This window comes from Peromyscus maniculatus, chromosome 3 (genome assembly GCF_049852395.1).
Source record: "Peromyscus maniculatus bairdii isolate BWxNUB_F1_BW_parent chromosome 3, HU_Pman_BW_mat_3.1, whole genome shotgun sequence".
NCBI classification, from domain to species: Eukaryota; Metazoa; Chordata; class Mammalia; order Rodentia; family Cricetidae; genus Peromyscus; species Peromyscus maniculatus.
Window position 1 is genome coordinate 113,734,454 of NC_134854.1, and position 16,326 is coordinate 113,750,779.

A 16,326-nucleotide genomic window follows, 5' to 3' on the forward strand; every position below is an offset into this window, starting at 1 on the left:
TGCTTTTAGGTGAATGCTTTATTTTCTGTCAAGATTTTATAAAAGGGCTTTCTCCTGAGTAGCTGGCATATAGCAGCTAAGTAAACGTATCAGTACAGAGTAAATGTATCCAGAACTGAATAAAATAGTCTAATCTTTCACTAACATTTTCATAATTCTCAATTTGTTTACCCTTTCTAAATCTAGCTCTTTGTTCTAGTCTTCTGCCAACTGTAAAATCAACCCCCAAAGTGCCTTGACAAGAGATGGCCTGTGTCTCTGACAAAAGAGCACTGGGCAGTGTTGAAAACCTGACTCAGGCAGAGGAAGGCCTGAAAAGCGAATGCCCCAGGCCTGCAGGAGAGGAGAGCAAAGCATCCAGGTGGGAACAGCACTCAAGAAGGGTGTGTCCACATGCTCCAATACCCAGAATTTCCCAGGGATTTCTATTTAAAAACTAAAAGGAACAACCAGACAAGGCATGGTGGCATATGCCTGTAATACCAGCCCTCATTTTAAGGCAGGGGATTTTGAATTTGAAACCAGCTGGGGCAACATAGAAGACCTCTAAAAGAAACTCACATTTCCAAAGATGGGAATGCCAAAGTCCAGGAGTCAGAAGGTCTCTCCCAGGAAAGTGTCCCAACCCCTGGGGTGGGTTCTGGGTAGCTCCAGCACTACCCCATGGGTCAGAGCCAACTGCAGCACAACTTCCATGTGGCCGGTAGTGCCCAGACCACAGACAAGAACTGCAGCCTGGCCGGGTGGACACCTGGTGGACACTCGCTTCACAGCTTCTCAAACGGGAAGAGATGTGAAGCCTCTGCTGCCCGCCTCTTCCGGGTCATCTTAGGGTACTCGGGCTTCTGTTCTTCTTTAGCCTCTCGGTTTTGTGGCCAGGAAGCAGCCAGGACTCTGGCTGTTTCTGCTTGTGAGCTGGTCCCTTCCTCTTCATCAGAAGAGAGTCCGCCTCCTGCATTTGCATGGGGAGCTCCTGCCTCGCTCTGGGGGAGACAGTGGAGGAGCCAGAGTTAATGGCTAGCGGCAGAGGACTGACTTTAAAGGGCAGCGAAGTTCCCAGAAGACAAGGGTTCTGGGTGGTGCTGGGAGAGCCCAGGCTGCCTTACTGGCCCTCCCCAGGCGAGGAGCTCACTCAAGCAGGTACTTAAGTGAGAACTGCTGGTGGAAAGAGGGTGCCAAGGCAGGCAGCTGAGTCAAGTCCAGGGGCAAACAGCTACCGCTGTGCATGTCGCTTCACTGACACACATGCATGGTATTTTCAACTGCTTAGTGCTTAGGACCAACCTTCAGCACTGGAGTGGTACCCTGGAGGATCTGAGGTGAGGCTGGCAAGGTTAGCTGGGGGGAGGGGTCCTAGATGGAAAGGAAGACAGTGTATGGGTAGCCAGGAGCCAGTGAGAACAAGCCTGATGAAGGGGTCCCTGACAGGATTCAAGTGAACACATGGCTAAAGTGTCCTTAGCAAGTAGACAACGGGAAGAGAGACAGATCATAAGGGACAAGAACATTTAGAGCACGGTCTGATGACTCTGACTTCGTATCCATCATCACACAACTGATCTAGGTTCTGCCTGTACTGAGATGAAAACGCTCCCCCAACCCAGCACTGTAGACAGGGACCGCGGGTGTGAAGTGTGCAGGCCCAAAGCTGGGCACAGTCCTGGGAGTCCTGGAAGCCAAGAGGTGCAGACACAGAAGGCCCAACACACCTGACCTGCCTACATGAACTCTGCAGCAAACCAGACCCAGTGCAGGTGTCCAGGTTAGGAGGGACACAGGACAGGGCAGGAGCAGCTAGTGAGGCAACAGGCAGGCTTCCTAATAGAGAGCCACTCTACTGTGATGTCCCAGGATCTGGGCCAGTGACTGAGTGGTAACCAGGCTTGTTTTGCCCACAAAGGCCCCACGCTGACCTTGGGCCCATATCGGAGTTGCAGCCTCTCTCTGATGAGCAGTCCTCTGGCCAGCAGCTTCCAGTTCCCCAGCGCCCGCTTCTCCTTTTTCTGCAGGCAGAAATAGAGGGAGGAAAGGTGAAGCCATGGCATCACAGATGATGTTCTGACATCTGTCTATGCAGTTCAGGTTGGAAGAGTCTTCCTGCCTGGGGAGATGCCCACGGGTTAAAGCACTTGCTGCACAAGCCTAAGGACCAGAGTTTGGGTCCCTATCCACAAATGCTCTGTGTGTGTGGCAGGCCTGCCTGTAACAGAGCCTCAGAGGGTGCAGACAGGATCTGAGAGCAAGCTGGCTAGTTATCAGTGAGCTAACTTCCTCAACGAGTAAGGTGGTAGAATGGGGATTCCAGATATTAACCTTGGACCTCCACATGCATCAGTGCCTCTGCCCCACAAGCATGCATATACACATATGCATCACACACACACACACACACACACACACACACACACACACACACACGAAAAAGAAAACAGATAGGGTCTCCTATCACACCAAGTCTTGCTTCCAAACCACAAGTCAGATTTAGTAAGTGACATATATAAAAGCCGTTAGTAACCAAGTCTTTCAGAACCATCACTGACTGGAAGGCAGCAATCAGGTCTAGGACCTGGGCTTTCCAAGTCAGGGCCCAGTCCCTGAGCCTGCAGGTAGGCAGGTAGGCGACAGGACAGTGGACATGGAGTGTGGAAGGAAAGCTGTTTTACCCAGCACTCACCCCTAGGATGCCCTCCATCAAGTCAGAGCACCAGAAGGGCTAACACACGGACTTCCCCACAGTCTTCCATGATGCAGGAGGGGCCTGGGCAGAGACCCCAGCTGGAACTTGTTGCTCTTCTCCAAGGCCCCATTCACCCCACTCACCTCCTTCTCCTTCTGTTCAATGATGGCCTGTTCATTCTCCCAAGCAGTCAGCAGCACGTCTCTGAATTCCTCACAGACAATGTAGCCATCAGTTCTGTGGGGACAGTAACACAGATGAGCTCCCTGAGCTGGTCACCTACTCCACCCCTCCTCCTTCCTTGTTCAGAAGCCAGTGGCCTTTTCTGAGTACTTGGGGCCCTGATGGGCATTCCTGGCCAGCCAGTGGCAGATGCCACTCATGCAGGAGAAAGGCCTGTGGGAACCTGTGCCTCTTCCTCCACAGGCCCTGCCTGAGTGCTAGAGTAGAATCCTCAACCCTAGTCCCATTCATACAGGAGCGCTCAGGAACCAAGGGCCCTGATCATGGTTTAGTCCCCAGCCTGTGACCAGCACGGGGGTAGTGCTTCAGCCTAGAAGTACCAGGACACTCATTGCACTGGGTCTGCGCTTCTTGTTAGAACCTGGAACTGGTCAGGGGATAAGGCTGACTTTAAACCCAGAGTCAAATCTGGAAAATAAACCCACCAGCCTCAGCCTCCCCACCTGCCACCGAAGGCCCCTCACGCACACTGGATGGCAGTAGCCTCCATGGAAATCGAAGCCAGTGATGGCTTGCACACAGTCGATGCCCAGCTTGCGGGCCACACGGTGGAGGTTGGGCAGGTGCATCTGGACACAACCGATAGGCATCATGCTGGGCAGGAAGAGATACACGTTCCCAAACTCATTCCGAGGTACCTGCAGAGATGGGCATGGCAGGGAGTTAGCTGGATAGAAAACAGGGTAGCTGACTCTGACCCCCCAGAGTTGTCCTTACCTTGCCATCTACAGCCACAGGGGGCTGATACTCCTCTGTCTGCCAGTGGCCATAGAGGGCCAAGTCATTGTAGTCGTGCAGCTGGGGCTCCGAGAGCCGGGCTTTCCGGGCACGGTTGGAGAAGCCTTTCACCATCTACTCCAGAGGAAACGGCCAGGCTGTAAGAAAGGCTTCCTGCTCCGGGTACTCAGCCCACACCAGGCACTGGGTGCTGTAAACCTGACAGCAGCGGGCCTTCACTAGCCAGCGCCTGCAGGGCACTACATGTTCTCAGTGCTGACTCTTTCCTTTAGGGAGGGGAGGCTGAAACAGAACTTCATTCTGCAGCCCAGGCTGGTCTCCAACTCCTGATCCTCCTGCCTCAGACTGAATCTGGGATTACAGGTGTGTCATCATGCCCGAGCCCTGTGCTTCAGATTACTAATCTCAATGACCTCAAGAGATGCAGCCCACTCACTATCCTCTCAATTTTTCAGATGTGTAACACAGGCGCAAGTGATATGCCTAGAGCCACATGAAGGCGTTTACGTTCTGTCCTCCATTACAGTGAAAAAGTGGGTTAGAGATGAAGTGACTGAGTTTTGGTGCCGTAGCTTATAGGTGACAATTAAACCCGGACAAGTCCCCATCCCTCTGTAGAGATCAACAGCTATCCACCCAGTGTCACCTGCGGAAAGCAGTGTCTGTTCAGGACCTCCAGTGTACAACCAATGCCTAGTAGCCAAGGCTAGACTCTTCCTAGGGAGCTAAGGGGTGAAAGGAGAGAAGTGGTGAACAGAAGTTGCCTAACACAGACCAGGGCAGCACAGGCAGAGGGCTACGGATTGGTTCCTGCGCCTGGGCACACGCACGGGCTGTTCTAGTGTAGGGGTCAGGTCAGCAAGCTTTGCTGGGCAGGGTTACACGTGCCTCTCCCATCCTTTAAGTCTTTTCCTTTTAAAAACTTTTGAGAAAACCAGCCAGGCAGTGGTAGCCTGTGCCTGTAATCCCAGCACTCAGGAGGCAGAGGCGGGTGGATCTCTGAGTTTGAGGCTAGCCTGGTCTACAGAGAGAGCTCCAGGACATCCAAGGTTACACAGAGAAACCCTGTCTCAGGAGGGAGGAAACAAACAAACAAACAAACCTTTGAGAAACCCACTCTTTAGATGAAGAGCCCACTAAAGCATCAAAGGGGCTCAGGCTTAGTATGGTCTTGAACACCCCTGTGTAAGTCTAACCCTCTAGGCATAAGTTCCCAGCCACCTCTGTGGACTTTTGGTTCTGCCAGTCTCCTAATGTAGCTGTTTGTTCTGGTTAGGTTTTTACTTTGAACTTGACCCAGCCTAGAGTCATCTGGGAAGAGGGCCCTCAACTAGAATAACCTTGATCAGACATGCCTTCGGCCATCTGAAAGAGATTGTCTTGATTGATGACTGATGTGAGGGGGCCCAGCCTACTGCGTGTGGCACCATACCCGGGCAGGTGGGTCTGGGCAGTGTAAGAAAGCTGGCTGAGCAAGCAAGGAAGCAGAGTTCCTCCGCGGTTCCTACCTTGAATTCCCTTGATGACAGATTGTGATATGGAAGTGTAGGTCAAATAAGCCCTTCCCTCCTGCAACCTGCTTTTGGTCATGGTATTTACCACAACATTAGAAAGGCAACTAGGTCACTGTTCATCCAGCAGTGTTCAGTGAGGTCACTGAGCATCTCTTACAGGCCATGACAGCAATCCTGGGCACAGATGGGGACAAAGCAGTGCTTGCTGACAGAGCTCAGGCTGTATGGGAGGTGTGAGGAATGCTGGGTAGAACGGGAGCAGGCCACAGCAAAGCCGAGACAGAAATGGAACAGGAAAAGCTGATCAGAACACAGCAATAATCATGCACCACGTGAGGCCACTGACTGGAAATGATGGGCAGCTAGGGCAGGTTTGCCCACACAGGGCACTGTGTTCCAGAGAGAACCACAGAACTGTAACACAGGCAATGCATTTGATGTAGAAAGGAAACTTGACTGCTACTCAAGAAAGAGACTCTGAGGCAGGAGCCAGGATAATGGAGGTCAGAGCAAAGGGAGAAATCTAGGGTCTCTTAGCTGACTAATGATGGCACTAGTCTGAACTGAGATACTGAAGTGACACACGGAATTACAAAGAAGGACTATATAAAATTTAAATATCTCAGACATTTTGACATATTATAACATACTTTTGACATACTTATAACACATTGAAATGCTACTTTGAATATATTTAAATGTTTTTTTGTGGTTTTCATATGGCTACTAAAAATTGGGGGGGAGGGTGTTTTTTTAGACAGGTTTTCTCTATGTAACAGCCCTGGCTGTCCTGGAACTCACTTTGTAGAGCAGGCTGGCCTTGAACTCATAGAGACCTGCCTGTCTCTGCCTCCCAGGTGCTGGGGTTAAAGTCATGGGCCACGACGGCCAGCTTTGGCTACTAAAAATTATAAATATGGGACTTTACTGTAATTCACTGGACAGCACTAGTCTGGGAGGGGAAGGTTGAAAGAGATCCCAGCAGGCCTCTGGGTCCGGCGGGCCCTTAAGCCACTGCAGGCAGCAGCCGCTACTGAAAGCTGCCACCTCTACCCACCACGCTGAGAGCCCACCACCAGCTCCACACTTCCAGCTCCACCAGGGCTCTGTTGTCATCTGTAAATGGGCATTGATAACCACTGTGCTCTGCTACTGTGACTGAGCCAATGCCCAGAGAAATGTCTGTAACACCTCGATGAGTTCATGGCCCTCACAGGAAACTGACCTAAAGCTGTCACAGAGTCAGAGGCAAGTGCTAAGAGCAGGCCTGTGAGTCCTGCTGAGCCCAGGATGTTACTAACTGCACGGCCTACTGGCAAGTCATAGCCTGTCCGAACTCCAACTTTCTCATCTGTAGAACTGACACTGTGGTATTGATGCCTAGGGTCATTGGAATGTATCAGATCACATGTGATCCCTAAGGTCAGCAGAGTGCAACAGATCACATCTAAGCAAAATGCTTGGTAAACTGTCATGCAGGACAACCAGCTCGTAGAATAACCCAGCAACCCAGTTCTAACCTGCTGGCCTTCAAGCTCACAGCATGTGTCTCTGGACTACCTTCCAGCCTACAGTTCTTACTTGGAAAGTCTATTTCCTGTATATGCCTTACTAATACATAATTTAAATGTGCATCTCCTCAAACCCGCTCAAGGCAAAGAAAAGGCCATTTCTGGCTGCCAGCAAGCTCCCTCCCTCCCCGGCCCTGCAGGCGGCCACCGTTACCTTGTAGGGCACTTCTCCAAGGCGTACCACTCTTGCTTGCTTCAGCCATGTGTCCCTGGAGTGCAGAGTATGCACACAATCCCTGAGGAGAGACAAAGGACACACTCGGGGCACACCGTAAAGAGGCAGGGCCGCTGGCCTCACCCGAGCTTGTATGGAGCTGATGTGGGCGCAGCCCTGCTAATTCTCCTCCCGGGCTTCACCTCACACCTGGAGCAGGCCTGCTCTTTGCCCTTCCTGCACCACACAGTGCAAACAGCCTCACCCTCAGACTGCCTGTGCCCACCTGCGACCCTCACCCAGCTGGAGCTTTCTTCCTGGGGCTTTGTACCTAGCTTGGGCTGCCCTTTTCCCAGGACTGCCGTTAAGAGCCTAGGTTTGAGCTTTCTCTGTGGCCTGTGGGATGAGGTGAAAGGCAGCGCGAGCAGGTGGCCGCACCCCCCAAGGGGTAACTGCTGGGAGTCTGGCCACTGCTCAGCAACATGGGGCCATGTGAATGTGCGGTAAACTCAGAAGAGGACTCTGGGAAACACCTGAAGAAGGAAACAGACTGTGTGGAGGAAGATGCACGCACAAGCAACGAATGACTCAGGGCCCGTGCTTAGGGCGGAGTCACCGTCTCACCGTCCCCCAGCTCAGAGCCGTACCACAGGCCACAACCCTCCACTGCCAAGCCTTCAACAGACATGCCCAGCACCTCTTCAGCCTGCACCCCTAGCCTGTTGAAGACAGGGGCTCCTACAGGCAGGGCATCGGGTCTGCAGACAGCCTGAGCTCTGTCCACATGCTTCCTACTGCTGTTTACGAGCCTGCAGGCACACACAGGGCAGCCCAGCCCAGCATGCGGACTCAGAGGAAAGCTGGCAGGCCCACACCGGTCCCTTTACACCTCCTTAAGCCTCAGCAGCCTTGTCCATCAGCCAGAAGAAGCACTCATCCTCTACCTCACGTGGCCGCTGCTGAGGTGACACTTCTCTGTCAGGACAGAGGCGCCACCCTGCACTCCCACGGCAGCCAGATCATCTCTGACCGCTCACAGGACTTCAGACAGGAACAGACAAGGCGCAGGCAGAGAGGCTGATGGGTAGGCACCCAATGGATACCCCTAAGAACACCGCCAGGAAGTGCACACAGCACTCTCAGAATGAAGGGCAGCTCCCAACCACTGGAACAGCTGTTACCAGTAACTTCCGGTGAGGACAGTGACTGGCACCACTGTGCACTGCTGGGGGGAGGTAAAAGGTGTGGCCACTGAGGAAACAGTTCAGCCGCTCCCCCCAAAACTTTCTGTAGTATGCAAACCATGGACTCAACTAACACACATAGCAGCATCGCTCCCAACCCAAGGAGGGGCCTGAGCGTCCACTCACATGAGTAAACAAAATGTGGCCTCTCAGGCAGGGGACGCACTCAGTTTTAAGGACGGAGAGGCCAGCAAGATGACTCAAGGGTAAAGGTCTGGTGGGACTCCCCACCAGGGTTCAAAGCAGGACCTGTTCCCACACTCACCTTGTGCTGGGGCTCTACAGTTCTTTTCTGTGCCTCTCGCTTCCCACTTATTTAAAGCAGCCCTTAGGCTTTGGTCCTTACGCGTCAATGTTTTTAAAAATCCCTTCTTTTACTTGTTTTCTACTGCTCCTGCTCAAAATCTCTGCGTCTGGTTTCCCCCTCAGCTCTAAAAGCTATCATCTCTCTTCAGTTTTCCCTCTGTAAACATCGCACATTAGTGTTTTTATTTACAGTACTTTTGGGGTGACTTCTTTTGCCTGCAGTGCACCGGCATTCACAGGGCACAACATTTCAGCCACTCTTGAGGAGAGCTCAGCAACACCAGGCTCACTTACTGTTGTGTGGCCACTGCCAGTATCCACTTCCCAACTTGTTTATTACGGACAGGGTTTGGCACACCTGTGAGTGTACCCCCGACAACTTCCTTCCTCCGCTTTCATGTGCATTAGGTAAAAGGAACACTTCTATGGTCTTGTATTTCAACTGTCCCACGTTTACATAATTTTCCCGGTAGCTTTTTGCTCTCGGTGTTTTATACATGTTTTGATCTCTCCTTCACAGTACACACATACCGTGGCTCACCCCTGCTGAGAATACTGTTAACAGAGGTGCCTGTGCACCAGGTGCTAACCCTAGGCCACCAGGAGGACAAGGAGGATGCTTCACACACCTGGAGTAGACAGCTTCTCCACGGCAATATCCAAGGACTGCAGCTGTCTCAGGGTAGATGGCCTGGAATTTCAAGAGGTGGCGCTTCAGGGCATAGAGGGGGTGGTTCTTATATGTCCCGATGGAGGTGGGCAAAGGCTCATCCAGGTGCTTCGCCTGAAACTGCAAAGGCCAGACAGACGGACAGTGGTGAGCATGCGCCTAGACGAGGAAGGGGGTATGAGTGGGCTGCTACACATGAACCTGTTCTGACAACAAACTGTGGAGTCCAGACCCATTAGTGACTTGGTGACATTGCCAGTCACTGTGGCCATGAGGTGCGCCAAGGATCAATCCAAAGCCAGGAAGCACCAGGAGCTGTGATGTGCACCAGCATCAGAAAGGCGCCTGTCTCCAATCTTTAGACACCCTAAGCCTTAGTCCACTCTGCTACATATCTTCATGGGAGAAGATGCCAACTTCTCTACCGTAAGGCCTGACCTCAGGGATATTGTCACCTTATAGCAAAAGCAGGCTCAACAGGTTTAGAGCAGCTGCCCTGCACCTTTTCTGAGATCCACACAAGTCTTGTACTTCACTGAGAATTCTGATTATTAGTAAGAAATCCCACTGCTATGAATCAAATGCTGTTTCCCAAGCTGGCTTAAGCTTTCTCTTGGCATCCCTTCAAAACACCAAGGAACTCCTACAGACTGGCACCACTGTGTTGGTTGGTTTTTTGGGTTTGTGTGTGTGTGTGTGTGCCAACCTAGACATATCTGGGAAGAAGGAATTTCAATTGAGGAACTGCCTCTATCGGATTGGCCTATGGGCATGTCTATAGTACATTTTCTTGATTGCTGATTGATGGAGGAGGCCCAGCCCACTGCGGGAAGTGCCACCCCTGAGCAGGTGGTCCTGGAAGGTATAAAGGTAGCTGAATGTGAGCATGGAGCAAGTCAGTAAAGCAGCTTTCCTCCATGGTTCCTGTCTCTGTTCCTGCTTAAGTTCCTGCCCTCAAGGATGGACTGTGATAAGAGCATGTAAGCCAAATAAACCCTTCGGCCCCTACATTGGTTTTGGTCAGTGTTCTATCATAGCAACAGAGAGCAAACTGACCAACCACAGAGCAATTAAGATGGAGACTCTGCCGTTTGGGCATCCTGACGCTTCAATTGGGTACAATGCTACCTGCAGGATTCCCACTTAGCCTGTCAACACTAAACAGGCAACTCCACATGGGCTGCAGTCTACTCCCTAAGGCGATGCTACACAACCCCATGCCTTGCCTATCCTGAGTGGATGCAAATCAACCTCTGGCCAGTGTAGGCGAGTTCTCATGCAGAGTTCCACCCAACATGGGGCTGCTGTACACGAGCACCTTGGACCCTTCTCCTGCTGCCAGGGTTCACTCTTGACACAGCCGTGTTACACTGGAGAAATCCCTGCTTCTGGGAGGCATCTACTTTGCCTGACTTCTTGGTTGGCTACAGAGAGTTCTGTGTTCTAAGTCCCTCCCTTCCCAGGAGACATGTTCTACAGGTGTGAGGTGTATTTGAGCTGTCCATGCACATGGAAGAGAGGCAGCCACACACAGATGAGTTATCTTTCTCCCTCAGTGAGATCACAGAGCTTGTAAAGTACCTTCAAGCTCCAAAATACTAACAGGTAATAAGTAAAGAATGCAGACTTCACACAGTCCTGAGTTCAAAGCCTAGCCACTGGATCACTTGGCTCTTGAAGCCTTTTACCAATAAAACTGTGGCAGCAACATCACAGCAGTGTGAGCGTGGAGAGCAAGTCAGTAAGCAGCATTCCTCCATGGTTCCTGTCTCAACTCCTGCTTGAGTTCCTGCCCTCAAGGATAGACTATGACGGGGATGTGTAAGTCAAATGTTGGTGTGATAATTAAATATAGTCAAACACATAGAAAAGCATCTATTTCTATGGCTAGTGTAAATATATTCAGAACTATATAATTAAGCCACACTAAAATATCAACATACTGCTGGGCATAGTCATGAGCAGAAAAGGACCGTTTGATTGCTGCCCAGTGTTGAGCCTGGGTGGTCGGTGTCTTACCTCCTGGTCTTCTTTCTTCTCCCTCTCCGTAAGCGGGCTCTGATAGGGTCTCAGGGTCTCAGCCCACCACTCAGAGTCAACCCGGCACTTGCGGGTTGTGGTCATCCAGGCTGGGTCATACCTCTGAGTGACATCTCGGACCCAGCCATCATTGTCAATGCCTACGACATAGGTCATGGGTTTGGTGGCATATTTGTAACAGGTCAGAGGCTGTCCCACCACACCATGCACGAAGTCCACACACACCCACTTGGCCTGCGACTCACAGAACACCTCCAACCACTGGTCTATACCAGCAGCTTTCCTCTCTCCTGTCACTTGGCCACCACTGGAAACCTTCCTGCCTCTCTTACTGCCTGAAGAGCTTGAGGAGGCTGCTGGAAAGCTTGGCGGCTCACACTGGGTCTTGGTGGCACTCTTAGACCTGGTCTTTGTCCTCTGAGGACCTGGAGTCCTCTTCTGCTTTCGAGGGCCGGGCTCACAATCCTCGTCGGAGGAATTCCGGCCCTCTCCACTGGAGAGTTCAAAGTCAGAGCCACTGCCTGCCTCATCGCTCCCACTCTCCTCTTTGTAAGACACCTTGGCAGCCACCCGCCGCCGCCGCCGCTGCCGGGCACGCGCACGGCTCTGGGTTTTCGGCTTGGCTTCCTCTCCCTCACTGCAGGAGGGCTTTCTCCGCTGCCCACTGCCCGCAGTGGCCTTGCTTCTTCTCTTCCCTCGGGCATCGGCCTTTTCACTGCACTCAGAAGAGGCTTCCTCTTCTTTGATTCTTTTGCTGGTCTTGGGCCTCTTGGGGCTTTCTGGAACATTACTGGAAGGATCTGAAGAACCTCCAGGACTCTCTAAGGATGTCCCCGTGGAAGACTTCGTCCCCTGAAACAGTAAGAAATTTACTCGTGGGTGTCATGCTATAGGCCTGTAATTTCAATACTTGGGAGGTGGAGGCAGGATAATCAGGAGTTCAAGGTCATCCTCAACTCCAGTGAGTCTGAGGCAAATCTGAGCCATATGAAACTTCTCTCAACAAGCAGAGTGGGAAGAGAGAAGAAGGGAAAGATATATTAATTTTGCTGTTCTGTCTTACTTACAATAATCAACGTCCATTATTGCAGGCACCAGACGACAGGACACCCCAGTTGGCAGCACTGACATCCTTCCTCACATATTTAAAAATGCAGAGTCCTTTACCCATCAGCCCTCCACTATGCTAACTTGGTGACTCTACTTGGCTCACAGGCTAGAAACAACGGCTTGGAAACCATCCCTCTCTCAGATGACTCAGTGCACACCGAGCTCAGGGTGCCAAACACCCACTTGTGTGTCCTTTAACACAGGGGGTGTGCAAAGCAGGCTCAGAGGGGCCCGGTCTTCAAGAACACCAACTCATAAAAATATGACATCGTTAGGCTGGCAAAATAGTTCAGTGAGTAAAGGCACCTGCTGCCAAGCTTGACAAGTTCAATCCCCGGGACTCACACGGTGGAAGAAAAGAGCCAACTTCTGCGAGTTGTCCTCTGATCTCCACAGCTATTATGATATATACACACACAAATGTAAGATAAATATAATAAAAAATGATAGTGGCCAATTTTCTTTTAAATGTGCAATTTCCTCACTCTTCGCTGGTGGCAACTCCTTTTCTCTAGATGCCCAAGGACTTCACCTTTGTCACAGACGACTTCAGTGGAACGGGCTGTAGAGACAACACCAGTCGGGTGAGCAGCTGCAGTGCCCGAAGAATCAGAAGAAATATCTACGACGACAGGAGGAGATATATTTAACTGGACAGTATGAGGAAGCTAACCCAGTGTACGCTGCTGCTTAGACAGGAGAAGATGGAAACCACCCCAGCACAGGACACCAGCCCTCCAGACACTGCTGTAAATGACATTGCAGAGACTCAGCTCCCGGGAAAAGTCACCATATGTTCCTAAGAAGGATGACATGTAAATATAAAGACTATCTGCTTAGTTAATAGCACTTATCACTAGCTACAGGCTGTCAGTCTCTTCCCGCTTACCTAGCCTTTGATGGCCTTGTAGTCAACAAGTATTATGTGTGTGATTAAAAGAAAATAAAATCAAACAGTCCGGGAAGAAAATGTGGAAACAGAGATGTCGCCAGGTCCCATGCGTGCTCTCTGTTTTCCACTCCCCACGCTGAATCTTTTACCTGGAGGCCACACCACAGCTCTGAGTTTCTGACCTGTGAGGATGGGAGCTGCTCCCTCGGGGATAAGGCTCGTGGTGATAGCAATAACATATTGCAGCAAGGTCTCCCCCAGACCCCCACACTAGCTCCTGACCACTCTCCTCAGTTACTACAACACCCTGGTGAGAAAGTCAGAGGTGAAGACCAAACACAGGAAGGTAGGCCATCTCAGAAGCCATGTGACCATGGAAAAGCTGTTACCTGTGACTTCCTTTATCTGGATGTTTAGAAAGCAACAAGTAAAACAGCTGTCATATGGTGGTGGCACACGTCCCTGATCCCAGCACCCAGGAGGCCAAGGCAGAAGTCATGATTCTGGGCTAGCTTGAGCTACCTAAGAGACCCTGTCTGAACTAAGCAAGAGCCAAGGGAAGCAGCTCAACGGTAGAGCATGCTTGCCACCCTCAAGTCCCCGGCTCTGATCCCTGGCATCTCCCTGCAAAATTGTGACGCTCACAAGGACAGAGAAAAGCCAGGAAACCATCACAATCTAGAAGAAATTAAGGGACTCAATAACTCAGTGCAGTGTGGTGTCCTGGAACAGGAAAAGGCTGTGGTCTGTAGTCTGGCTGGTGGCACTGCACCAGAGGTAGCTTCTTAGTTCCTTAGGTAGGGCTGAAATGAAGTAGCACCTGCCACTGGCCGAGTGGTGTCCCCACACAGGCTTTTCACTTGAGGCAACCCCTGCTTCTCCTTGCCCACAGCTCTAATGAGCTGATGAGAGAAGATAATGACTATGACAGTACCTGACACATTACATTCTTCAGAGCCAAATCTCAGCAAATCTAAAGAAGCCAGGCATTTGGCCAGACATGCAAATGCAAAGTCCGATCTCTGTGCAGGTAACAGGCATCCTCCAAGGATGACATCATATTTCATTCCCGTTAATGAGCAGCGCCACTAGAGGAACCACTTACATGGACCAACTCCTCATCATCCCTTGCAGAGTAAATGGCGATTCTCCTCTCCAAAGTTGTCTGCAGGCTGTCCTGCTCACTGGCTGAAAGGTCCGCATTGATCGTGAAGGTTCCAATGAACCTGGGGAGAGACCAGGTACTCTTCTACAGAGTGGTCAAGGTGAAGGAGAAGTTCTAGTCTTTTACAGCCAAAAAAACCAACAGCAAGTGACTCTTAGACTCACTACCTGCACTGGCTCTTCTCAGGCCAGCTAGCTAACGCTGACCATCACTAAAGACCCAACTCAGTTGCCACCTCCTTGGGCACCCTTTCCAGACTGCCCACCCGAGGGAAGCACCCTATTTTCCGCATTCCTTTGTCTCAGAACTCCTCATACCAGTCTAAGTATGCAGTGCACATGGGACACCTGCCAGCCCAGGCTCTCTTCTAGGGCCAGGAGCATCCCAATGCTTCCTCTCCTCAATGCCACGCCCCTTCCTGATGCCAACTGACCACTACAGAACTGACCTGAACCAGCCCAAGAGAAACCCAACCCTATATCCCAGCTCTGGAGGACAGAAGATGGCCTTACCACTTCACCAAGTTTGAGAGGAAGCAGATGTCCCTGTTTTGAAGTGGCACCTTGGTAAAGCGAGTTGGGATGATGGAGAGGCCAATGGCCAGCAGATCTGGCTGGCGGCAGATGCTGTTTCGATAGAAGCCACTGGCCAGCAGGCAGAGCAGGTGAACCTGTGGAGGGGGAGGGGGGAAGCCAGCATGGAGGGAGAGTTGAAGACAGCAGGGATATGATGTTTGGTGGACAGGAAACCTTGGCTATGCTTCTACACACAGTACAAAGGCTGCGTCAGCCATATCCCAAGGCTTTGTGTCTCACTCTCTTCTCACTCCCTCAAAGAATTCATCAGTTCAAAATAATAACCTTTCCTCTCAGCAGCAATCCCGTTCACAGACACACTACAGGATTTTCAGGTAAAGCGTCAACCACCTGGGTCTGCTGCTGTGAGGTCAGCAGGGAAAGTGTAGGAGACACAGGCTCAGAGCACCAACTGGAGGCCAGGCAAGAATCTCCTGACTGTCTTCCACTCACCCTGCTCATCTGAAGCCACCCTCCACTGCTAGGCACCCCACCTGAACTCTGCCCTCCAGCCTCAACCGCGCCCCTCACAACCTACTGCAATGACACCAGGGCGGTCTGTCTACTCTCTTCCACCTCCTTCCCTCAGCACATCTTTCTTCTCCACACCAAGGTGAAAGGAGCTCCACTATCCACCTGTAAGCCTGGCCTCCAGGATGGCACCTAACTTCCCGCCTGTCACCTCTGGGCCACTCTTCCGAGCCCTCCCCGCCATCACCTTGTGCATGTTCTCCTGAACTTCTTTATTGAAGCGCTTCATCATCCTCCGGAGGTACGTCTCAAGCTCCATCTTTATCTTCTCACTGAAACACAGCGAGAGACCCAAGACTGAAGCAGGAAACCACAACTCCTCACCATGGCATGGGAGTCACTTGCCCCGTTTCCTATACAAGGCTGTCCCACTCAGTCAAGTCAGCAAGTGGCCACCATCTGCTCCTTCTCTAGGGGGAGAGGAGGAAGCCCTGAGTGAGTGCTGTCCTGAGTGAATGTGTGTTGTTGATATGGACACGGCCATGTCAGGGATGCCATAACCTCAGACTCATGGGAAAATGGCAAAGCCACCCCTTGCCCATGAGACTCAAAGAAATGGCAAAGGCTTTACCTTCCTCAGGGTATTAGATAACATCCGTCTTCCTATGGATGTTAATAGTGTATGCAGGAAATGTCCACCTAGCTTCCCACCATGTTTATAGCCTGAAGACTGCTCTCTACAGAGGCATCTCCTACTGAGATGACCTAAACCTGCTCCCTTGATCCAGCTGTACACTATAAACCCTGCCTCCTTGTTTATCTCCATGTAATAACCCTGCCTCCCTGTTCAACTGTACATAATAAACACACAGAGCTTCTGGAAGATTGAAGCTTCTCTGTCCAAGATCCTAGACCACCTGACCAGCTTTCTGTCCACATGTCAGTCTTTGCCCCAG

General features: G+C 51.4%; 1 protein-coding gene across 2 annotated transcripts in view; it reads right to left on the bottom strand.

The window, feature by feature from the left end:
* Xpc (XPC complex subunit, DNA damage recognition and repair factor) overlaps positions 1-16,326 on the bottom strand; it is a 25,664-nt gene continuing 9,338 nt past the window's right edge. The window contains exons 5-16 of one of the 2 annotated variants that reach the window (XM_006972543.4): positions 15,618-15,702; positions 14,837-14,994; positions 14,265-14,385; positions 12,800-12,889; positions 11,137-12,009; positions 9,077-9,237; positions 6,898-6,979; positions 3,638-3,772; positions 3,389-3,558; positions 2,821-2,914; positions 1,914-2,003; positions 1-983 (exon numbers count right to left, since the gene is read on the bottom strand). In XM_006972543.4, coding sequence (XP_006972605.1) covers positions 768-983; positions 1,914-2,003; positions 2,821-2,914; positions 3,389-3,558; positions 3,638-3,772; positions 6,898-6,979; positions 9,077-9,237; positions 11,137-12,009; positions 12,800-12,889; positions 14,265-14,385; positions 14,837-14,994; positions 15,618-15,702 — 2,275 coding nt within the window. In that variant the 3' untranslated portion in view covers positions 1-767. Of the gene's footprint in view, positions 984-1,913; positions 2,004-2,820; positions 2,915-3,363; positions 3,559-3,637; positions 3,773-6,897; positions 6,980-9,076; positions 9,238-11,136; positions 12,010-12,799; positions 12,890-14,264; positions 14,386-14,836; positions 14,995-15,617; positions 15,703-16,326 lie in introns of those variants that run through there. The other variant, XM_042273650.2, reaches the window with a different exon arrangement.